Source organism: Phyllobates terribilis, unplaced genomic scaffold, assembly GCF_046119375.1.
Source record: "Phyllobates terribilis strain yellow unplaced genomic scaffold, ASM4611937v1 Scaffold_25__1_contigs__length_18738178, whole genome shotgun sequence".
NCBI lineage: Eukaryota > Metazoa > Chordata > Amphibia > Anura > Dendrobatidae > Phyllobates > Phyllobates terribilis.
The window spans coordinates 8,190,078-8,214,612 of record NW_027362785.1 but is presented as its reverse complement, the minus strand read 5'-3'; the positions used below and the strand labels follow the sequence as shown (position 1 = coordinate 8,214,612).

Here is a 24,535-nt window from a genome sequence, read left to right as displayed (position 1 = left end):
TATATACAGGAGATGCCCAGGTTATACCAGCTGTACATCTATAATTATACACAGGAGATACCCAGGTTATACCAGCTGTACATCTATAATTATACACAGGAGATACCCAGGTTATACCGGCTGTACATATATAATTATATACAGGAGATGCCCAGGTTATACCGGCTGTACATATATAATTATATACAGGACATGGCCAGGTTATACCAGCTGTACATATATAATTATATACAGGAGATGCCCAGGTTATACCGGCTGTACATATATAATTATATACAGGAGATGCCCAGGTTATACCAGCTGTACATCTATAATTATACACAGGAGATACCCAGGTTATACCGGCTGTACATCTATAATTATATACAGGAGATGCCCAGGTTATAGAAGCATGCTCCGCATCATCATATAGGAGAGACCCCAGTCACGCACCCAGAAGTAGTCGCAGTAGCTCCACTCTCCAGGCTTCAGCAGCTGCTGCTCCGGCATGGTGTCAGGATGAGGAAACGTCACACAGTTTATCTGGAGAAGACAAAAACTATTTACAATTAAAAAAGAGAAAAAGTTTTTTTTTCCCCCTATTTTATACCTAAATTATCGTACAGAATAAAGATGGTGGCGGCTTCACCTCATGGACCTTCACTCTCCTTGTCCTACGTTGTCCCTGACCAGGTCTGTCATAGGATTCTCATGTGACCGGACCTCTTTGGATTTCTTGGACATTAATAAGGACATCTATCATTGACCGTGTCTAGAAAATCCCCAACCCTCAGACTTCCTCATAGAAGGACCCTCAGAAGGTGGCCACCCATCTTAAAATCGGATGAGTTGGCTGCTCCTTGTGACGATACAGAGGAGCAGGTCGGAGGAAGAGGATTCAGCCATTGCATGAAGCCTTTAGTACCAGACATATTGTACGAGAACCTCAAATGTGATGGAGGACAACTCAACTCCACCCAGACAACAGGAATAAATGGAGGCCTTGACCCACCAAGCATAAATCTAAGAGAGTGAAGCGTCTGAGGAGACCAATCTCATCCTCACGATGTAGAAGGTTTGCGTACTCAACCTCAGTAGGGTCTTGAGCTTGAAGATCATGTAGGACCTCTTGGTTGAGTAAGATTTCTTAAGCATCTGACGAGACCAATCTCATCCTCACGAGGTAGAAGGTTTGTGTACTCAACCTCAGTAGGGTCTTGAGCTTGAAGATCATGTAGGACCTCTTGGTTGAGTAAGATTTCTTTAGCGTCTGAGGAGACCAATCTCATCCTCACGATGCAGAAGGTTTGTGTACTCAACCTCAGTAGGGTCTTGAGCTTTAAGATCATGTAGGACCTCTTGGTTGAGTAAGATTTCTTTAGCGTTTGAGGAGACCAATCTCATCCTCACGATGTAGAAGGTTTGCGTACTCAACCTCAGTAGGGTCTTGAGCTTGAAGATCATGTAGGACCTCTTGGTTGAGTAAGATTTCTTGGTCATTGAGAGTAATTTCAAGATTCTTTTCCTGGCTGCTCTTAAGCTGAATCTTTGTGTATACATGAGGTGACCATGTCTATTCTGTATTGATAGGGCATTATGGTGGCTACTGTATGGCTATACTTAAGGGTCTGAAAGACCATAAATGAGGTCACCTTTTGTTAGGCCCATAATTTTCATTCTCAGTGAAAGTTCTGTCATGGGGATACAAGAGATGTGTACGTATCCACTGTATGACATATGGTATGTTGTAAAGGACCAGGTTTTTTTGTTGTTTTTTTTACACATTTTTGAAAATTGCAGACCCTTCATCAGGACAGGTCAGTATGGATTAACAGAAAAGATGTAGCCAAAGAAATGGTGAAGAGAAGGATGTGAGTAGAAGGTGCAAGTAAAAAATTCTGATAACTCCTGTCTTCAATATTTTTGAAGTTTTCTTTAAAGAATAGGATGTGAAGGTCATCAGTAGAGAAGTCTAAGATGGAGATACCACTAACATGACCTCCAAAAAGGGTGGTCACACCATGAAACTTATGCAAAACTAGACTCCTTGACCAGCTAAAACGTTGCATCTGTCAGAAACTCTGAACCCCCGACCCGAGAAATCGAGGCAGCTCCCCCGACCCGAGAAATCGAGGCAGCTCCCCCGACCAGAGATATCGAGGCAGCTCCCCCGACCAGAGATATCGAGGCAGCTCCCCCGACCAGAGATATCGAGGCAGCTCCCCCGACCCGAGAAATAGAGGCAGCTCCCCCGACCCGAGAAATAGAGGCAGCTCCCCCGACCCGAGAAAGAGAGGCAGCTCCCCCGACCCGAGATATCGAGGCAGCTCCCCCGACCCGAGAAATAGAGGCAGCTCCCCCGACCCGAGAAATAGAGGCAGCTCCCCCGACCCGAGAAATAGAGGCAGCTCCCCCGACCCGAGAAATAGAGGCAGCTCCCCCGACCCGAGAAATAGAGGCAGCTCCCCCGACCCGAGAAATAGAGGCAGCTCCCCCGACCCGAGAAATAGAGGCAGCTCCCCCGACCCGAGAAATAGAGGCAGCTCCCCCGACCCGAGAAATAGAGGCAGCTCCCCAGACCCGAGAAATAGAGGCAGCTCCCCAGACCCGAGAAATAGAGGCAGCTCCCCAGACCCGAGAAATAGAGGCAGCTCCCCAGACCCGAGAAATAGAGGCAGCTCCCCAGACCCGAGAAATAGAGGCAGCTCCCCAGACCCGAGAAATAGAGGCAGCTCCCCAGACCCGAGAAATAGAGGCAGCTCCCCAGACCCGAGAAATAGAGGCAGCTCCCCCGACCCGAGAAATAGAGGCAGCTCCCCCGACCCGAGAAATAGAGGCAGCTCCCCCGACCCGAGAAATAGAGGCAGCTCCCCCGACCCGAGAAATAGAGGCAGCTCCCCCGACCCGAGAAATAGAGGCAGCTCCCCCGACCCGAGAAATAGAGGCAGCTCCCCCGACCCGAGAAATAGAGGCAGCTCCCCCGACCCGAGAAATAGAGGCAGCTCCCCCGACCCGAGAAATAGAGGCAGCTCCCCCGACCCGAGAAATAGAGGCAGCTCCCCCGACCCGAGAAATAGAGGCAGCTCCCCCGACCCGAGAAATAGAGGCAGCTCCCCCGACCCGAGAAATAGAGGCAGCTCCCCCGACCCGAGAAATAGAGGCAGCTCCCCAGACCCGAGAAATAGAGGCAGCTCCCCCGACCCGAGAAATAGAGGCAGCTCCCCAGACCCGAGAAATAGAGGCAGCTCCCCAGACCCGAGAAATAGAGGCAGCTCCCCCGACCCGAGAAATAGAGGCAGCTCCCCCGACCCGAGAAATAGAGGCAGCTCCCCCGACCCGAGAAATAGAGGCAGCTCCCCCGACCCGAGAAATAGAGGCAGCTCCCCCGACCCGAGAAATAGAGGCAGCTCCCCCGACCCGAGAAATAGAGGCAGCTCCCCCGACCCGAGAAATAGAGGCAGCTCCCCAGACCCGAGAAATAGAGGCAGCTCCCCCGACCAGAGATATCGAGGCAGCTCCCCCGACCCGAGAAATAGAGGCAGCTCCCCCGACCCGAGAAATAGAGGCAGCTCCCCAGACCCGAGAAATAGAGGCAGCTCCCCCGACCCGAGATATCGAGGCAGCTCCCCCGACCAGAGATATCGAGGCAGCTCCCCAGACCAGAGATATCGAGGCAGCTCCCCCGACCAGAGATATCGAGGCAGCTCCCCAGACCAGAGATATCGAGGCAGCTCCCCCGACCAGAGATATCGAGGCAGCTCCCCCGACCCGAGAAATAGAGGCAGCTCCCCCGACCAGAGATATCGAGGCAGCTCCCCCGACCCGAGAAAGAGAGGCAGCTCCCCCGACCCGAGAAAGAGAGGCAGCTCCCCAGACCCGAGAAATAGAGGCAGCTCCCCAGACCCGAGAAATAGAGGCAGCTCCCCCGACCCGAGAAATAGAGGCAGCTCCCCCGACCCGAGAAATAGAGGCAGCTCCCCCGACCCGAGAAATAGAGGCAGCTCCCCCGACCCGAGATATCGAGGCAGCTCCGCCGACCCGAGAAATAGAGGCAGCTCCGCCGACCCGAGAAATAGAGGCAGCTCCGCCGACCCGAGAAATAGAGGCAGCTCCCCAGACCCGAGAAATAGAGGCAGCTCCCCAGACCCGAGAAATAGAGGCAGCTCCGCCGACCCGAGAAATAGAGGCAGCTCCGCCGACCCGAGAAATAGAGGCAGCTCCCCCGACCCGAGAAATAGAAGCAGCTCCCCCGACCCGAGAAATAGAGGCAGCTCCCCCGACCCGAGAAATAGAGGCAGCTCCCCCGACCCGAGAAATAGAGGCAGCTCCCCAGACCCGAGAAATAGAGGCAGCTCCCCCGACCCGAGATATCGAGGCAGCTCCCCCGACCAGAGATATCGAGGCAGCTCCCCCGACCAGAGATATCGAGGCAGCTCCCCCGACCAGAGATATCGAGGCAGCTCCCCCGACCAGAGATATCGAGGCAGCTCCCCCGACCAGAGATATCGAGGCAGCTCCCCCGACCCGAGAAATAGAGGCAGCTCCCCCGACCCGAGAAAGAGAGGCAGCTCCCCAGACCCGAGAAATAGAGGCAGCTCCCCCGACCCGAGAAATAGAGGCAGCTCCCCCGACCCGAGAAATAGAGGCAGCTCCCCAGACCCGAGAAATAGAGGCAGCTCCCCAGACCCGAGAAATAGAGGCAGCTCCGCCGACCAGAGAAATAGAGGCAGCTCCCCCGACCCGAGAAATAGAGGCAGCTCCCCCGACCCGAGAAATAGAGGCAGCTCCCCAGACCCGAGAAATAGAGGCAGCTCCCCAGACCCGAGAAATAGAGGCAGCTCCCCAGACCCGAGAAATAGAGGCAGCTCCCCAGACCCGAGAAATAGAGGCAGCTCCCCAGACCCGAGAAATAGAGGCAGCTCCCCCGACCCGAGAAATAGAGGCAGCTCCCCCGACCCGAGAAATAGAGGCAGCTCCCCCGACCACAGATATCGAGGCAGCTCCCCCGACCCGAGAAATAGAGGCAGCTCCCCAGACCCGAGAAATAGAGGCAGCTCCCCAGACCCGAGAAATAGAGGCAGCTCCCCCGACCCGAGAAATAGAGGCAGCTCCCCCGACCAGAGATATCGAGGCAGCTCCCCCGACCAGAGATATCGAGGCAGCTCCCCCGACCAGAGAAATAGAGGCAGCTCCCCAGACCCGAGAAATAGAGGCAGCTCCCCCGACCAGAGATATCGAGGCAGCTCCCCCGACCAGAGATATCGAGGCAGCTCCCCAGACCAGAGATATCGAGGCAGCTCCCCAGACCCGAGATATCGAGGCAGCTCCCCAGACCCGAGATATCGAGGCAGCTCCCCAGACCCGAGAAATAGAGGCAGCTCCCCCGACCCGAGAAATAGAGGCAGCTCCCCCGACCAGAGAAATAGAGGCAGCTCCCCCGACCAGAGAAATAGAGGCAGCTCCCCAGACCCGAGAAATAGAGGCAGCTCCCCCGACCAGAGATATCGAGGCAGCTCCCCAGACCAGAGATATCGAGGCAGCTCCCCAGACCAGAGATATCGAGGCAGCTCCCCAGACCCGAGAAATAGAGGCAGCTCCCCCGACCCGAGAAATAGAGGCAGCTCCCCCGACCCGAGATATCGAGGCAGCTCCCCCGACCCGAGAAATAGAGGCAGCTCCCCCGACCCGAGAAATAGAGGCAGCTCCCCAGACCCGAGAAATAGAGGCAGCTCCCCAGACCCGAGAAATAGAGGCAGCTCCCCCGACCAGAGATATCGAGGCAGCTCCCCCGACCCGAGAAATAGAGGCAGCTCCCCCGACCCGAGAAATAGAGGCAGCTCCCCAGACCCGAGAAATAGAGGCAGCTCCCCCGACCAGAGATATCGAGGCAGCTCCCCCGACCAGAGATATCGAGGCAGCTCCCCAGACCAGAGATATCGAGGCAGCTCCCCAGACCCGAGATATCGAGGCAGCTCCCCAGACCCGAGATATCGAGGCAGCTCCCCCGACCCGAGAAATAGAGGCAGCTCCCCCGACCAGAGAAATAGAGGCAGCTCCCCCGACCAGAGAAATAGAGGCAGCTCCCCCGACCCGAGAAATAGAGGCAGCTCCCCCGACCAGAGAAATAGAGGCAGCTCCCCAGACCAGAGATATCGAGGCAGCTCCCCCGACCAGAGAAATAGAGGCAGCTCCCCAGACCCGAGAAATAGAGGCAGCTCCCCCGACCCGAGAAATAGAGGCAGCTCCCCCGACCCGAGAAATAGAGGCAGCTCCCCCGACCCGAGAAATAGAGGCAGCTCCCCAGACCCGAGAAATAGAGGCAGCTCCCCAGACCCGAGAAATAGAGGCAGCTCCCCAGACCCGAGAAATAGAGGCAGCTCCCCAGACCCGAGAAATAGAGGCAGCTCCCCAGACCCGAGAAATAGAGGCAGCTCCCCAGACCCGAGAAATAGAGGCAGCTCCCCAGACCCGAGAAATAGAGGCAGCTCCCCAGACCCGAGAAATAGAGGCAGCTCCCCAGACCCGAGAAATAGAGGCAGCTCCCCCGACCCGAGAAATAGAGGCAGCTCCCCCGACCCGAGAAATAGAGGCAGCTCCCCCGACCAGAGAAATAGAGGCAGCTCCCCCGACCAGAGAAATAGAGGCAGCTCCCCCGACCAGAGAAATAGAGGCAGCTCCCCCGACCAGAGAAATAGAGGCAGCTCCCCCGACCAGAGAAATAGAGGCAGCTCCCCCGACCAGAGAAATAGAGGCAGCTCCCCCGACCAGAGAAATAGAGGCAGCTCCCCCGACCAGAGAAATAGAGGCAGTTCCCCCGACCAGAGAAATAGAGGCAGCTCCCCCGACCAGAGAAATAGAGGCAGCTCCCCCGACCAGAGAAATAGAGGCAGCTCCCCCGACCCGAGAAATAGAGGCAGCTCCCCCGACCCGAGAAATAGAGGCAGCTCCCCCGACCCGAGAAATAGAGGCAGCTCCCCCGACCCGAGAAATAGAGGCAGCTCCCCAGACCAGAGAAATAGAGGCAGCTCCCCCGACCAGAGAAATAGAGGCAGCTCCCCCGACCCGAGAAATAGAGGCAGCTCCCCCGACCCGAGAAATAGAGGCAGCTCCCCCGACCCGAGAAATAGAGGCAGCTCCCCCGACCCGAGAAATAGAGGCAGCTCCCCCGACCCGAGAAATAGAGGCAGCTCCCCCGACCCGAGAAATAGAGGCAGCTCCCCCGACCAGAGAAATAGAGGCAGCTCCCCCGACCAGAGAAATAGAGGCAGCTCCCCCGACCAGAGAAATAGAGGCAGCTCCCCCGACCCGAGAAATAGAGGCAGCTCCCCCGACCCGAGAAATAGAGGCAGCTCCCCAGACCAGAGAAATAGAGGCAGCTCCCCCGACCAGAGAAATAGAGGCAGCTCCCCAGACCAGAGAAATAGAGGCAGCTCCCCCGACCCGAGAAATAGAGGCAGCTCCCCCGACCCGAGAAATAGAGGCAGCTCCCCCGACCCGAGAAATAGAGGCAGCTCCCCCGACCCGAGAAATAGAGGCAGCTCCCCCGACCCGAGAAATAGAGGCAGCTCCCCCGACCCGAGAAATAGAGGCAGCTCCCCCGACCCGAGATATCGAGGCAGCTCCCCCGACCCGAGATATCGAGGCAGCTCCCCCGACCCGAGATATCGAGGCAGCTCCCCCGACCCGAGATATCGAGGCAGCTCCCCCGACCAGAGATATCGAGGCAGCTCCCCCGACCAGAGATATCGAGGCAGCTCCCCCGACCAGAGATATCGAGGCAGCTCCCCCGACCAGAGATATCGAGGCAGCTCCCCCGACCAGAGATATCGAGGCAGCTCCCCAGACCCGAGAAATAGAGGCAGCTCCCCCGACCCGAGAAATAGAGGCAGCTCCCCAGACCCGAGAAATAGAGGCAGCTCCCCCGACCCGAGAAAGAGAGGCAGCTCCCCAGACCCGAGAAATAGAGGCAGCTCCCCAGACCCGAGAAATAGAGGCAGCTCCCCCGACCCGAGAAATAGAGGCAGCTCCCCCGACCCGAGAAATAGAGGCAGCTCCCCCGACCCGAGAAATAGAGGCAGCTCCCCCGACCCGAGAAATAGAGGCAGCTCCCCCGACCCGAGAAATAGAGGCAGCTCCCCCGACCCGAGAAATAGAGGCAGCTCCCCCGACCCGAGATATCGAGGCAGCTCCCCCGACCAGAGAAATAGAGGCAGCTCCCCCGACCAGAGATATCGAGGCAGCTCCCCCGACCAGAGATATCGAGGCAGCTCCCCAGACCCGAGAAATAGAGGCAGCTCCCCCGACCCGAGAAATCGAGGCAGCTCCCCCGACCCGAGAAATCGAGGCAGCTCCCCCGACCCGAGAAAGAGAGGCAACTTCCCCGACCCGAGAAATAGAGGCAGCTCCGCCGACCCGAGAAATAGAGGCAGCTCCCCCGACCCGAGAAAGAGAGGCAACTTCCCCGACCCGAGAAATAGAGGCAGCTCCCCCGACCCGAGAAATAGAGGCAGCTCCCCCGACCCGAGATATCGAGGCAGCTCCCCCGACCCGAGATATCGAGGCAGCTCCCCCGACCCGAGATATCGAGGCAGCTCCCCCGACCCGAGATATCGAGGCAGCTCCCCCGACCCGAGATATCGAGGCAGCTCCCCCGACCAGAGATATCGAGGCAGCTCCCCCGACCAGAGATATCGAGGCAGCTCCCCCGACCAGAGATATCGAGGCAGCTCCCCCGACCAGAGATATCGAGGCAGCTCCCCCGACCAGAGATATCGAGGCAGCTCCCCCGACCAGAGATATCGAGGCAGCTCCCCCGACCAGAGATATCGAGGCAGCTCCCCCGACCAGAGATATCGAGGCAGCTCCCCCGACCAGAGATATCGAGGCAGCTCCCCCGACCAGAGATATCGAGGCAGCTCCCCCGACCAGAGATATCGAGGCAGCTCCCCCGACCAGAGATATCGAGGCAGCTCCCCCGACCAGAGATATCGAGGCAGCTCCCCCGACCAGAGATATCGAGGCAGCTCCCCCGACCAGAGATATCGAGGCAGCTCCCCCGACCAGAGATATCGAGGCAGCTCCCCCGACCAGAGATATCGAGGCAGCTCCCCCGACCAGAGATATCGAGGCAGCTCCCCCGACCAGAGATATCGAGGCAGCTCCCCCGACCAGAGATATCGAGGCAGCTCCCCCGACCAGAGATATCGAGGCAGCTCCCCCGACCAGAGATATCGAGGCAGCTCCCCCGACCAGAGATATCGAGGCAGCTCCCCCGACCAGAGATATCGAGGCAGCTCCCCCGACCAGAGATATCGAGGCAGCTCAACATGACCTGAAGTATAGAGACACCTCCTGTGACCTGAGAAGGTCTCAAGTTCAGAAGCAGTGTCTATCAAAACGTTGAAGTTTAGGAGGACTAACATTGTCGAACTGGTCGGCTTTGCTCGCCTACGACCAGGAGAGGTCTGGATTTCAGTACCAGTTTTTCTGTGTGATAACTACCTGAGAGTTCACTGAAAGTCCGCAGAAGACAACATATGTGAACCCACCAACAAGGAGAACAGAAAAGGCTCTGCTCAGAAGGTCTTAGAGCATCTAAGGACAAGAATGGAGCAGGAGCATTGAAGTCTCAGAAAGCAAGTAACAAAAAGCAGAACATGCAGTGGACAGACGAAAGAAATTCCACCAGGAGACAACTGGATGATCAAGAGAACTGGTTGATATCGACAAGCAGAAGACGCAGGAGTCAGTCTCAATCTCTGACCTGATCCAAGAACTAGAGATTAAGAAAAATCAATGAACCAAGGACCATCGGTGAGCTGTCAGCTGCAAGAGCAGAAATCAATGACAGATTATTTTTTTGATACTCGAGATGTTACACTCCTCCAAATTCGATCCAGATGAAAATTCTATGGTTCGCCTACACAACATCACCAAACCATCACATGCTGTAAATACAGACAAAGCCTGAGTTCTGCTCCAGAATTAGCCACTCTTCACAATAAAGTCCTCCATGCCGTAAACACAAATCAGGTAAAAAAAAGTCACTTTTATCAATAGGTGTGAAAACGCAGCTGATTTTGATTCTGATATTTCACACACACCTCGGTCCCAGAACATGGCTAATATAGATGGATCACTCCACCAATCAACCTTCCCAATCCCTAAAACAGACAAGATGAGGACATGTCCACCAATAGCGAAGACCTGTTGAATCAGGGTTTCACCTCTGAGCTTCTTCCTGGGATGTGATGCCCCACCTACATACCTGAAGGTGTGTAGATGCCTAATGCCCCAGAAGAAGCAGAGGTGAAACCATGAATCAACAAGTCTTAACTATTGAAGGACATGTGCTCTTAAGGATGGCAGTAACGTTGAGCTGTATCCAAAGCCTATCATGCGTGAGCCACAAGGAACAAACCTAGTCGGAACAAGGACTGCCTGGTGGGGAGGTGGTCTAAAAAACGAGGGGGGAAACAAAATAATGCAGATGTCCGCTAATAAGTGGGGGACAAGATAAAGCAGAGGATCTGACCCCATCATGGGGCTCAAAATTGTCAACATAGTGTCCTCTACAATCCCGATCATTAGAGATCTGGACCACCATTCATAGAAGACCAAGCGCCAACAACTTCTCTAAATAGTCAACATTTTGCCCAAACAAAACACAAATGGAGCAAAAATAAAGAAAATTACGTCAATTCCAAATCTACCCAGAAACTCTGCACCGTTACAAAAATTTTCTCTTGGCTTTCATTTATAAAAAAAAAAACAAGATGGCAGCTTCTCCGAGGACTGAAAATCGTAATTCCTAGCAATGATCGGGAAGGAGGAGACAGAAGACCGTTGTGGATTGGATAAATATGGGATATACAGTCCTGGCTCTTCTGTTTTCCACCAGTTTCTTATTTTTCAGTAATTTTTTTCATAAAACATTTGCAGAAAATTGTTAAAAATTTATCAAAATTAATTACAAAATTGTATTGAAAATTGGAAAAAAAAAAAAAATCCATTAATTAGGATCTGGAGTAATAGGGTTAACAGGGGACGGAGGTTACATAATTTGGATTGCTGCAGTGTTCACATGACATTACATGAACGCTCGGAGGGAATTCCATCCACCACGGAGCAGCGTATGCATCTCATCTGCTGGGCATGAGCCCTCCCCCTCCGAAGCCCCCCTTACCCACACAGAGTCTCTCCTACTCGCTGTCAATCACCCAAGAATGCAGAAGAAGAGATTAATTACTTTACATTTTTTTTTTGTAAGAATTTAGAATTTTTGTGCCTTTTGGAGCAGATGGCGACAGTGGAGTCGGCAGCGGAGTCGACAGCGGAGTCGGCAGCAGAGACTTTTTTTTTTTTTTTTTTTTTGCCTGTTGCTTCCAGGGATGTAAACAGCTGATTAGACACCTGCACCTTTTTTTTTTTTTTTAATATTTCATAGACTGATGTAAATTCTACACTATTTCCGGATCAATCTTGAAGAATGAAAATAAAATTAAAAAAAAAAAAAAAAAAAAATCGATATTTTTTTTTTTACATTTTTTTTTCCCCTACCATAAAATGCAAATTCTAAGAATGCTCAAAAAAATGTTACATAAGAGAAAAAAAAATACATAGAAATTAACCCCTACGATATCAAAGATCAATTGTCCCTTGTGGGTAGAGGAGGAAATGTAAAAATATATAAAATTAACATGAATGAAAAATGTAAAAAAAAATAATCAGGTAATGAAGACCGTGAATTTTCACGCCTTCCACCCTCCTCCTCAGTAATAATTACGAGCCCCTCAGTATTTTAAGACCATTTTTTTTTTTTTTTGAGTTTGGATACAATGTAACGAGCCGCGGTCGTCTCCATATTTGCAGCTTCTTGCTGCAGTTCTCATGGCTACATTGTCATAGTAACAAGGATGAGGACACTCACCGTGATGGTGGTCTCCTTGTTCTGCTTTCTGGTGGGTGACGGGGACCCCGGACTCTGCGGAGAGAGGCAAGAAGCATCGTCAAAGCTGGTCTCAATGTCTGACATTTTTCTTTTTTTGGGAAGGCGATGTATCTGCTGCGGTGAGGAGGACGGACGGACGGACGGGCTCAGGAGCTGCACATTAGCCCTCCGCGCTCGCAGGGAGCTGCATTAATTCTGTCACCGTGTCCTGGAGGTATCAGCGACGATCGTTTGCCACATGAAGCTCATGTACTCTGCCCAGTCAAGCGGCACGCCGAGCCGAAACGCGCTCACACCTCCCCTCCTTCTCGGCACCGAAGGGTTAATCACAGCTGCTCACACACAAAAATATAGAAAAAAAAAAAAAATTCGAAGAGCAGGGAAACCCCAGAATGGAGACTGAATGAAAGGTAGAAAAATCCAACATCTACACGTCCCCGAGTGATGAAACCAAGCACAAGTCCAAGAAAAATCATCGACAGAGAGAGAAAAATATATAAGAGAAGAGAAAACAAAAGCTGTAACAAAAGAATCCTAAAAATCACAATGTATCTATCGTAAAAGCAAAATCCACTCTTCTATGCCTTTTGAACTCCAAAAATTAGTTTTATTATTTCCTCTATTTTCTTTTACACACGTCCTTCAGCGATCGTTACAAATCGCATCTAATAAAAAGGATCATCTACATAAATCATCTATATGGGAACATCTATATGGGAAAAATCATCGACAGAGAGATAAAAATATATAATACGAGAAGAGAAAACAAAAGCCGTAACAAAAGAATCCTAAAAATCACAATGTATCTATCGTAAAAGCAAAATCCACTCTTCTATGCCTTTTGAACTCCAAAAATTTGTTTGATTATTTCCTCTATTTTCTTTTACACACGTCCTTCAGCGATCGTTACAAATCGCATCTAATAAAAAGGATCATCTATATGGGAACATCTATATGGGAAAAATCATCGACAGAGAGATAAAAATATATAATACGAGAAGAGAAAACAAAAGCCGTAACAAAAGAATCCTAAAAATCACAATGTATCTATCGTAAAAGCAAAATCCACTCTTCTATGCCTTTTGAACTCCAAAAATTTGTTTTATTATTTCCTCTATTTTCTTTTACACACGTCCTTCAGCGATCGTTACAAATCGCATCTAATAAAAAGGATCATCTACATAAATCATCTATATGGGAACATCTATATGGGAAAAATCATCGACAGAGAGATAAAAATATATAATACGAGAAGAGAAAACAAAAGCCGTAACAAAAGAATCCTAAAAATCACAATGTATCTATCGTAAAAGCAAAATCCACTCTTCTATGCCTTTTGAACTCCAAAAATTTGTTTGATTATTTCCTCTATTTTCTTTTACACACGTCCTTCAGCGATCGTTACAAATCGCATCTAATAAAAAGGATCATCTATATGGGAACATCTATATGAGAAAAATCATCGACAGAGAGATAAAAATATATAATACGAGAAGAGAAAACAAAAGCCGTAACAAAAGAATCCTAAAAATCACAATGTATCTATCGTAAAAGCAAAATCCACTCTTCTATGCCTTTTGAACTCCAAAAATTTGTTTTATTATTTCCTCTATTTTCTTTTACACACGTCCTTCAGCGATCGTTACAAATCGCATCTAATAAAAAGGATCATCTACATAAATCATCTATATGGGAACATCTATATGGGAAAAATCATCGACAGAGAGATAAAAATATATAATACGAGAAGAGAAAACAAAAGCTGTAACAAAAGAATCCTAAAAATCACAATGTATCTATCGTAAAAGCAAAATCCACTCTTCGATGCCTTTTGAACTCCATGTCTTTTGAACTCTATGCCTTTTGAACTCCAAATTTGTTTTATTATTTTTTTCTATTTTCTTTTACACACGTCCTTCAGCGATCGTTACAAATCGCATCTAATTAAAAGGATCATTTGCATAAATCATCTATATGGGAACATATATACAGGTTTGATGATTATTTGTTTTTTTTTTTTTAGTGAGGAGGGGGGCGCTGCCTCCTTATGTCGGCCATTAATATCTGGACGCTGACATCCTCGCTGCCTCTTGTCACCGTTATATATTATAGCGGTGTAATGCACTTCAGGCAGCGATGATGGAGTAGATGATAATAATGTATGAAGCCCAGGGCGATAGAGATTCATCACAACAACTACAAAAAAAAATACAGATTGAAGTCGTGGAGTTAAAAAAAAAACAAAACAATTCTTAAATATAGGAAAATGGCCACATCTGATGGTCAGAAGTGTAGGGTGAGAGTTGTTTTAGGGGTTGGGTCATGGATAGCCGTCGCAGAGATTGATCAGCTGCAGGACCGACTCCTGGAACCCCAAGTGATCAGCTGCAGGACCGACTCCTGGAACCCCAAGTGATCAGCTGCAGGACCGACTCCTGGAACCCCAAGTGATCAGCTGCAGGACCGACTCCTGGAACCCCAAGTGATCAGCTGCAGGACCGACTCCTGGAACCCCAAGTGATCAGCTGCAGGACCGACTCCTGGAACCCCAAGTGATCAGCTGCAGGACCGACTCCTGGAACCCCAAGTGATCAGCTGCAGGACCGACTCTTGGAACCCCAAGTGGTCAGCTGTGGGTCCGACTCTTGGAACCCCAAGTGGTCAGCTGTGGGTCCAGCTCCTGGAACCCCCTCCAGTGATCGGCTAAGGGTCCAGCTCATGAATCTCCCCCCTAGTGATCAGCTAAGGGTCCAGCTCCTGGAACCCCACCCCCCCAGTGATCAGCTAAGGGCTCAGCTCCCGGAACCTCAAGTGGTCAGCTGAGGGTCCAGCTCCTGGAAGCCCAAGCGGTCAGCTGTGGGTTCAGCTCCTGGAACCCCAAGTGGTCAGCTGTGGGTCCAGTTTCTGGAACCACCCAATGATCAGCTAAGCGTCCAGCTCCTGGAACCTCCACCCCAGTGATCAGCTAAGGGTCCAGCTCATAAATCCCCCCCCCCAGTGATCAGCTAAGCGTCCAGCTCCTGGAACCCCCCCAGTGATCAGCTAAGGGTCCAGCTCCTGGAAGCCCAAGTGGTCAGCTAAGGGTCCAGCTCCTGGAAGCCCAAGTGGTCAGCTAAGGGTCCAGTTTCTGGATCCACCCAGTGATCAGCTAAGCGTCCAGCTCCTGGAACCTCCACCCCAGTGATCAGCTAAGGGTCCAGCTCATAAATCCCCCCCCCCAGTGATCAGCTAAGCGTCCAGCTCCTGGAACCCCCCCAGTGATCAGCTAAGGGTCCAGCTCCTGGAAGCCCAAGTGGTCAGCTAAGGGTCCAGTTTCTAGAACCACCCAGTGGTCAGCTAAAGGTCCAGCTGCTGGAACCCCAAGTGGTCAGCTGTGGGTCCAACTCCTGGAACCCCCTCCAGTGATCAGCTAAGCGTCCAGCTCCTAGACCCCCACTCCAGTGATCAGCTAAGGGTCCAGCTCATGAATCTCACCCCCAGTGATCAGCTAAGGGTCCAGCTCCTAGACCCCCCCCAGTGATCAGCTAAGGGTCCAGCTCCTGGAACCCCAAGTGGTCAGCTGAGGGTCCAGCTCCTGGAAGCCCAAATGGTCAGCTGTGGGTCCAGTTTCTGGAACCACCCAGTGGTCAGCTAAAGGTCCAGCTGCTGGAACCCTTCCCCCTCCAGTGATCAGCTAAGAGTCCAGTTCCTGGAATGCCCCAGTTATCAGTTAAAGGTCCAGCTCCAGAAACCACAAGTGATCAGCTAAAGGTCCATCTCCGGGATAATCAAAACGTGCTCCCTGCAGCTCACCAGGACAAAAAAGCCTCATTTCTTTCTTCTTCAACCTCTAAACCGTAACATTTTGATAAATTATCCATCCTCGTAATTGCCAACAATGAAGTTCCTCTGCAGAGGGGACTCCTACACAGATTCTAACATCCAAAAGCAAAGGGGTCGGGACCAACCAGAGATGGACCCAGCTGTCTCTAAGAACCCCAAAGGAGCTGCATGGGGTAAGTGGAGACAGACATGGTGGGAACTGCTCTTATTATGCTGAGATAGAAGGTTCTGAGTTAAGAACCATCCACTATGAGGTCTATATGGACATAAGGAGTTAAAAGGGGTATTCCAGTCTACATAAATTACCAGGCTTCTTTCCCGCCCTTGGCAGCTTCTATTGTCTGTTGACGGCTTAATTAGCTTTGAGGTTATCGGGTCACCGGAATATAAATGGATTCCATCACGAACAATAAATGGGAATCGGCCCGCGGTATTGATGGAGTCATGATGGTTAATTATCTGGTGGCAGGTCAACGGAGTTCCAAAGGAGGAACCTACCATTTCCTCATCTCCATACGTAATCAGGATGTACGGTGAAAAAAATGCAGAAATTATGGAAATTTTGTTTTAGTTTTTGGCCCCAATTTTTCTATGGACTGGAGGAGAGGAATCCATACACAGTGCTGCGCCACCACTCGCCTGACATTGAGCATACGTAACACTATTGACTTTTGGTTTTGAACAACTCCTCTGCCCATTGGACTCTACGGGCCTTTCGATAGACTGAGGTTGACTTCGGCCCTACCTTACAGGCCATTAGATTGGACAGATCAGGTTGACTTATCTCCTCTTGTGACCCTATGATGTGTTCCTTCTGAAGCCCTCGTCTGATGTTGGCTCTTAAAGCTTTTGAGTGGTGTCTTCATGACTCTAGCCTCCAACTTGATGATGATCGTAAAAGAGAAGGATGACCAAGTCTCCCGATCATAATGATTTTCTCCAGTAAGGTGGACCTTCCCAAGACAAGGAAAAGCGCCAGTCTGGCCCTAAAAGCTCCTGAAACACCCCCTTCCCTTATCAGTGATCAGCTGTGGGATGGCTCTTGGAACAACCCTTCCACCCCCAAGAAATCAGCAGCAGATCCAGCTCCTAGAATCCCCCTGGTGATCAGTCGCAGGTCCGTCTCCTTAAAACAGTCACCTCAGTGATCAGCTGCAGGTCAGCTTCGGAAACACTCCCCCCAGTCATCAGTTGTGGGAACTCTTTCGGTGATCGGACAATGGTCCAGCTCCTAGAATAACCCCTTGGTCAATACTGGGTCCGACCACTGGAAACCTCATCGGTGATCCGGTTCCTAGAACTCCCCCTACTTGTGGTCAATCGTGGGTCTGACTTCTGGAAACCCCTTCGGTAATCAGCCATGGGTCCGACTCCTAGAAAACCCCCATCACCACCACAGTGATCAGTCGTGAATTTTGCTTCAGGAACTCACAGCCTACCCACCCATCACCACAGTGATCAGTCACGGGTCCAGCTCCTGGAACCCACCGGAGATCAGCCATGAGTTCGGATCCTAGAACCTCAGTGATCAGATGTGAGCCCAGCTCTAGGAACCCATCAGTTACCAGCCATGGGTCCGGATCCTAGAACCTTAGTGATCAGTCTTGGGCTCCAGAAACCCACTAGTGATCAGTCATGAGTCTGGATCCTAGAACCTCAGTGATCAGTCATGGGTCCAGCTACAGGAACCCACCGGTGATCAACGATGGGTCCATATCCTAGACCCTCAGTGATCAGTTGTGAGCCCAGCTCTAGGAACCCATCAGTGACCAGCCATGGGTCCGGATCCTAGAACCTTAGTGATCAGTCGTGGGCTCCAGAAACCCACCAGTGATCAGTCATGAGTCTGGATCCTAGAACCTCAGTGATCAGTCGTGGGTCCAGCTACAGGAACCCACCGGTGATCAGCCATGAGTTCGGATCCTAGAACCTCAGTGATCAGTTGTGAGCCCAGCTCTAGGAACCCATCAGTGATCAACGATGGGTCCATATCCTAGAACCTCAGTGATCATGTTGTGGGCCCAGCTCCTGGATTTTCTCTAGTGATCAGGAGTCTAGCTCCTAGAATCCCCCGCTAGTACCCCCGTGGGCCCTGCTACCGGAAGCCTTGTGATCTACTTGTGGGTCTGCTTCTTGGACCCCATGGACATCAGCTTTGGTCTGGTAGAAGATCAGGTCTTGATTTCTTCTAGAAGCCAAATGTTTGTCCTCAAAAGGCGCCAATTTTTTTTTTCCTTTTCTTCTTCACCACTCCATCAAGAAGGGGCCTCCTCTCATATTGGAAAAACCGCCTCTAGTTCTTCGGTGATTGCCAAATTTACGTAGTAAAATAAAAATAAAAAATATAAAAAATATTAAAAAAAAAATACTAAAAAAATAAAGATATTTTAAAAGAAAAATCTTAAAAAGGAAAAATAATGGACAACAAAAAAAACTACAAAAATTCCCCCAAAAATGAGAATACGTAGAGTACAAGTGAATCGGACGTTGGTATTTTTGGGGCAGCAGGGGTTAAAGCGACAGATCATTAGCGGGGCTCTGCCTTCGCTGCCGCAGACGAGCGCGGATTTAGCAGAGCCGTTATGGCCGATGATACAAGATTGCTGCAATTTTTTTACACTCCACAAAACTCCGGCAGACGAGGAGATGCCGCATAAGGAGGGGGAAGAGCAGGGGCTGCGGAAGGCGGCAGGACCCGATAGGACCGGGATGGTGGATACCTTGATAACCGGGGTCCGCTATGCACCTACGTCACAGGTCCCCACAGCGATGCATAATTCCATGCACTGTGACAGATCATCCGTGGGGTGGGGGAACCGGCCGGCAGTGCACATCCCTGGCTTTCTAGCTCATGAATACAATGCCGTTATTACAGTGTGCACTGACACAGGAAAAGATCCAGAGTTGCAAATTGATTACTAGAGGTCGATTATGAGGTCGATATGGGGGGCTCCCCAGCTGAGACCCCTCTCTTCACCCCTAGCTGTGGGGTGACGTCACCTCCGTAAAGCCCACGGCCCCCCCAACGCGCGTTCTCCCGGCAGCTGCAGAGGAAAGCAGGATCTCCAGAGAACAGATGTTTCCTTACGGGGCCCGGCTGGACCGAGTCCATGATGAGAGACGGCACGGGGGAAAAAAATATATATTTAAAGGGGAACTCCACTTGTGATGAACGCCTGCTCACCTGGGGGTCCCCGCTGGGCTTTCGGACGGTCACATGACTCGTGTCGTGCTGATGTGAGGGGGATCCCGAGGGATGGAATCCATTTACTAGAAAAGAGAAAAAAGATCTGTTGTTACAACTGCTCTGGAATGACACATTATCTGCACTGATACATTGTAACAAACCTACATAAACAGGAATTTAGCTGACATTATCGTCTAGATGAGATACATTGTAACAAACCCGCATTACCCGACGATGAATATTCACTGATACACAAAGTTCTAAAACTTCACGACAATAATTACGTTGAACTTATAGACAATCCCTTTAATTAAAGAACGTGGCCCGTTTGCTGGATTTGGATGCCCTTCCCCCGACGCGTCCATCGCCGCCCGCCGACGAGCAGATTCAGCTGAGATCACACAATGTTACTTGATGACCCCGATATTTCCGGATTCCGCCGCCGGTCACATGACATTCATTATCATCAACACAAAAAACAAGAGAAATGGAACATTCCGGCGAATCCGAGAAGAATAATCGGATATTAATCAAATCTATTGTTCTGGAATCTGTGAAATAAAACATTAAAAAAAAATAAATAAAATCAGAATAAAGACTGAAAAGGACTATTAAAGGGGAAGTCCACCCTACAAAGAAATGCTTTGTTTTCAAGCGTTTCTCTGTGGCCGTCTTCTACATCCTCACCCACTGATCTCATTGCATTCATGACTTCAGCCATTTTTTTTCCAGAAGTCGCCTGACAGCTCTCCGCTTTCCCTTCATTTCTTATTTCCTGTGGTCATTGCATTATATTATGGATCCTTTAATATTTGCTTTCTGAATATCAGAGACCCAGACGTCTAGGTCATGTGAACCTATTCATTGTGTCCAGAGTCATCCAGGATAGTGCAGTTGTCTCCTTGGAATTTCACAGGGTGTCCTTCAGCGGTCACACTCTTTATGGATATTAGCCTTCCTTCTAGGTTGGGAATATACAACATGTCGTTTACTGGTACGGCTAAACTTTGTCCATTTTTACTGGGCACGTGAGGACGCCACATCCAGGACCTTCTGCATTTATTCTACTTGCACATTCTTCTGTCACTCGCCAGGTGACTTGTTGCTTCGCACTCGAAGTGCCATCCTCTGATCATAGCTTTATTCAGTCCCTAAAGTCCTCTGTTGTACAGTTTTTCTTGTATTTGTCACTATAAGGACGCAGTTAGACAGCCATATAAATCGGACCAAGATCGGACTACAATGCATGGACCCACTTCTCACCCAGCGTCTTACTTATGGTTTTGTAGCCCATTCCAGCTTTGTGCAGGTCCATGATCTTGTCCCTGACATCCTTAGACAGCTGTTTGGTCTTGCCCATGTTGTAGGGGTCAGAGTCTGACTGATTGAGTCTGTGGACAGGAGTCTTTTATACAGGTGACTATGTAAGACAGCTGTCTTTAATGCAGGTAACGAGTTGATTAGGAGCGTCTAACCGGTCTGTAGGGGATCAAATACTTATTTCCCCCACTGTATGTGCTTCCTTGCAGATGGAGGATTACAGGAAGGACAAATTCCTTGTATCCGTCTCTTCCCCGTGCTGTTCTCGGTGGGTGACCGGGCCGTATATCATGTCACACAGGTCTCACTACTGCCCCCTATTGATGTACATTCACTGTGTAGTCCAGGCCTCACAACGTGGCTTCAGTCCAATATGGCCGCCACACAATTAACACAGCGGTGACCAGGTGATATAACCTGCGGCTCGGCCCCTCGCTCCCCCCGGCGGCGCCCGTGTGTCGATCCCGTGGATCTGGTCCTCGGTGTCGGGATTTTTCTTATTTAAACAAGTCAGATATAAAAATAAATTGTCTCTTCCGAGGGTCTTAAGACGTTTTCCTGCAGCTCGGTTGCCGTAGCAACTGGATTTCCAAGCGTTCGAGGCAGCGAGATGCAGAAAGTCGAGGACGACGACGCGCAAAAGTACAAGGCGGGAACGCGCAGGGGGCGCCCACACTTATCCTTATTCAGCCATTTTTCTTGGTTGCCGGGAGACTAGTAAAAATGGCGGCTCCTCCCCTCCCCCAATAATTGAGAACGACGATTATAGTGTTAATATTACACTAATCTGAGGGTGAGTGAGGGACCCCCCACATATAGGGACTCCCGAGGGGACGTCGCCACAGACTATGGCCTCCCGAGGGGACGTCGCCACAGACTATGGCCTCCCGAGGGGACGTCGCCACAGACGGGGGGCCTTCCGAGGGGACGTGTCGCCACAGACGGGGGACCTTCCGAGGGGACGTGTCGCCACAGACGAGGGGGCCTTCCGAGGGGACGTGTCACCACAGACGAGGGGGCCTTCCGAGGGGACGTCGCCACGGGGGGGGGGATGGGGGCGCCTCCCGAGGGGACGTCGCCAGAGACAGGGGGGGACATCGCCACAGACGAGGGGGCCTCCTGAGGGGACGTCGCCACAAACGAGGGGGACCTCCCGAGTGGACGTCGCCACAGATGGGGGGGGGACGTCGCCACAGACGAGAGGGCCTCCTGAGGGGACGTCGCCACAAATGAGGGGGCCTCCCGAGGGGACGATGCCCCAGACAGGGGGGGACCTCCCGAGTGGACGTCGCCACAGATGGGGGGGGGGGGGGCGCCTCCCGAGGGGATGTCGCCACAGACAGGGGGGGGGGGCGCCTCCCGAGGGGATGTCGCCACAGACAGGGGGGGGCTCTCCAGGGGACGTCGCCACAGACAGGGGGGGGGCTCCCGAGGGAACATCGCCACGTACGGGGCCTACAGAGGGTACGTCGCCACAGACGGGGGGACCTCCCGAGGGGACATCACCAGAGACAGGGGGGGGTTACGTCGCCACAGACGGCGAGGGAGGGGACGTCGCCACAAACAGGGGGGGGGGGGTCTCCCGAGGTAACATCGCCACATACGGGGCCTACAGAGGGTACATCGCCACAGACGAGGGGGCCTCCCGATGGGACGTCGACTGAGACGGGGGGGACCTCCCAAGGGAACATCGCCACATACGGGGCCTACAGAGGGTACGTCGCCACAGAGTGGGATACATAGCTCAACAGAATACATAATAGGATTAGATACACGTCTCAGCAGAAAGTATCACACAGGATAGGCTTGGATACAGCAGTCGTCCATCTCACCTTGGGGCAGTGACGTCTTCTTCACCAGAGGACTTTTCATGCTCACAGGTGACGTGTTCGGTCTTTCCCACGTCGTCTCTTAAAAAGAAGCAGAGGACATTTACACGCGTGTGATACGAGACGTCACGTGTCAGCACATGGACACACAGAATATTCTCTTAAAGTGACAGACGCGGGGCGGTACGAGGGGGCGGACATGTGATGATCGGGCAGACTGCAGAGCTGCAGCATCTAGTGGCCGGACGTGGTACTGCAGGTTATTCCAGCTCGTTCTGACCCTCTATGTCCATGTCTGACCCCTTGGTACAGAGGAGGCACAGGTCAGCTGGACTAGTTCTTCATTATTGAGCTAAATTTTCTTAGTCCTTTCCAATGAACAATTGACTTTAAACCTCACTAAAAAGTTTTGCCAAATGTTTAGGGTGCGGAGCGGAGCTGGAAGAAAACGCACCTGCAGGAAGACTTTCACATTGAAGTCGGTCCTCACCTTTGCTAAACGGGACGACTCAACAACCTTCATCATATCTTCTGTGTCCCACAACCCCAAACAGTTAGTCTACACTTTTACCTCCTCCGCCCCCTCAGACCTCCCTAAACTCGGCAGGAGACTTTGCCGTACATTTCAAAAACAAGATCGACAAGGAAGCAAGGAAAGTCTTTACTGCTCAACCACCACAGCCCCAACGTATAACCGACCACTTCCCCCACCACAACCTTCATCATATCTTCTGTATCCCACAACCCCAAACAGTTATTCTACACTTTTACCTCCTCCGCCCCCTCAGACCTCCCTAAACTCGGCAGGAGACTTTGCCGTACATTTCAAAAACAAGATCGACAAGGAAGCAAGGAAAGTCTTTACTGCTCAACCACCACAGCCCCAACGTATAACCGACCACTGCCCCAACCACAACCTTCCTCCCCACCATCACTGAAAGAGAACTCACTCATCTCCTCTCCAAATCACCCCTCACCACTTCTGCTCTTGACCCCATCCCATCCCACCTCCTCCGCAACCTCACCACCACGCTGATCCCAGCCCCAACCCATCTCTTCAACCTATCACTAACTTCTGGTACCTTCCCTTTTGCTTTCAAACATGCCACAACCACACCTATCCTGAAGAAATTGCTCCCGTTCGCCTCCAAACTCCTCAAACAGCATGTCCATGATGAATTTTCCTCCCACCTCTCATCTAACCGACTCTTTGATAACCTTCAAACCGGCTTCCGTCTCCACCACTCCACCGAAACTGCCCTAACCAAAAATTATCAACCACTTACTGTCAAAGCCAATGGACAATTCTCTATACTCCTCCTTCTAGACTTGTCCTTTGCCTTCGACACAGTCGATCACTCGTTCCTACTACAAATCCTCTCTTCTTTTGGAGTCAAAGACCTGGATCTCCTCATACCTCTCTCCAAATGCACATTTAGCATCGCCAACTCCCACACTACATCCTGAACCCGCTCTTGGTGTTCCTTAGGGCTTTATCCTAAGACCCCTACTCTTATCAATCTATACCTTTGGCCTGGGACAACTCAAAGTCCCATGGCTTCCAATAACACCTATATTCTGATGACACTCAGATGTACATCTCTGGTCTAGACGTCACCTCTATACTTTCCAGAATCCCAGCCATATCCTCCTCCTTCTCCTCTCGCTTGCTAAAGCTCAATGTGAAGAAAACTGATCTCATCATCTTTCCTCCATCTCACCTAACTCTCCTACCTAATCATGCTTTCCCCTGTACCTGAAGTCCACTGCCTCGGAGTAACCCTAGACTTTGCCTTGTCCCTGAAACCGCACATCCAAGCTCTGACCACCTCAAAAATATTTCCAGAATCCATCCCTTCCTCAACCCCCGAATCTACTAAAATGCTTGTGCATGCCCTCGTCATCTCTGGACTTGGTTACTGCAATGTCCTCCTCTGTGGCCGCCTTAACACTCTCGCACCTCTCCAGTCCGTCCTTAACGCTGCAGCCCGACTAATCCACCTGTGCTCCCTACTCCTCTGCAAATCCCTTCGTTGGCTTCCAATTCCCCAATGTATCGAGTTCAAACTACCAACATTGACCTACAAAGTCGTCCATAATCTGCCTCCTCCGTATAGCTTTGAACTAATCTCCCAACAAGTAAATCTCAGGTTCTCTCAAGACCTCTTTTTCTCCTCCACACTTAGAAGTTTTGGAGGCGATTGGATGAGGAACATATCCCATGTATCCCGTCAACTGGAATTCTGTGCTCCAACACGTCATATTATTATCCACCACACTCGGCACTTTCAGACGGAACTTGAAAAACTCATCTCAAGAAAGCTACAGTCCTCATCACAACCTCACCACCACCAGAGCGGCCACCTCACCACCACCAGAGCGGCCACCTCACCACCACCAGAGCTGCCACCTCACCACCACCAGAGCTGCCACCTCACCACCACCAGA

General features: G+C 51.2%; 1 protein-coding gene across 1 annotated transcript in view; it reads right to left on the bottom strand.

The window, feature by feature from the left end:
- Positions 1-381: 381 nt before the first annotated feature.
- LOC141176443 (growth arrest-specific protein 7-like) overlaps positions 382-24,535 on the bottom strand; it is a 105,533-nt gene continuing 81,379 nt past the window's right edge. The window contains exons 3-6 of the mRNA XM_073660422.1: positions 22,091-22,168; positions 18,936-19,021; positions 11,909-11,962; positions 382-522 (exon numbers count right to left, since the gene is read on the bottom strand). Of these exons, the coding sequence (XP_073516523.1) occupies positions 382-522; positions 11,909-11,962; positions 18,936-19,021; positions 22,091-22,168 (359 nt within the window). The remainder of the gene's footprint in view (positions 523-11,908; positions 11,963-18,935; positions 19,022-22,090; positions 22,169-24,535) is intronic.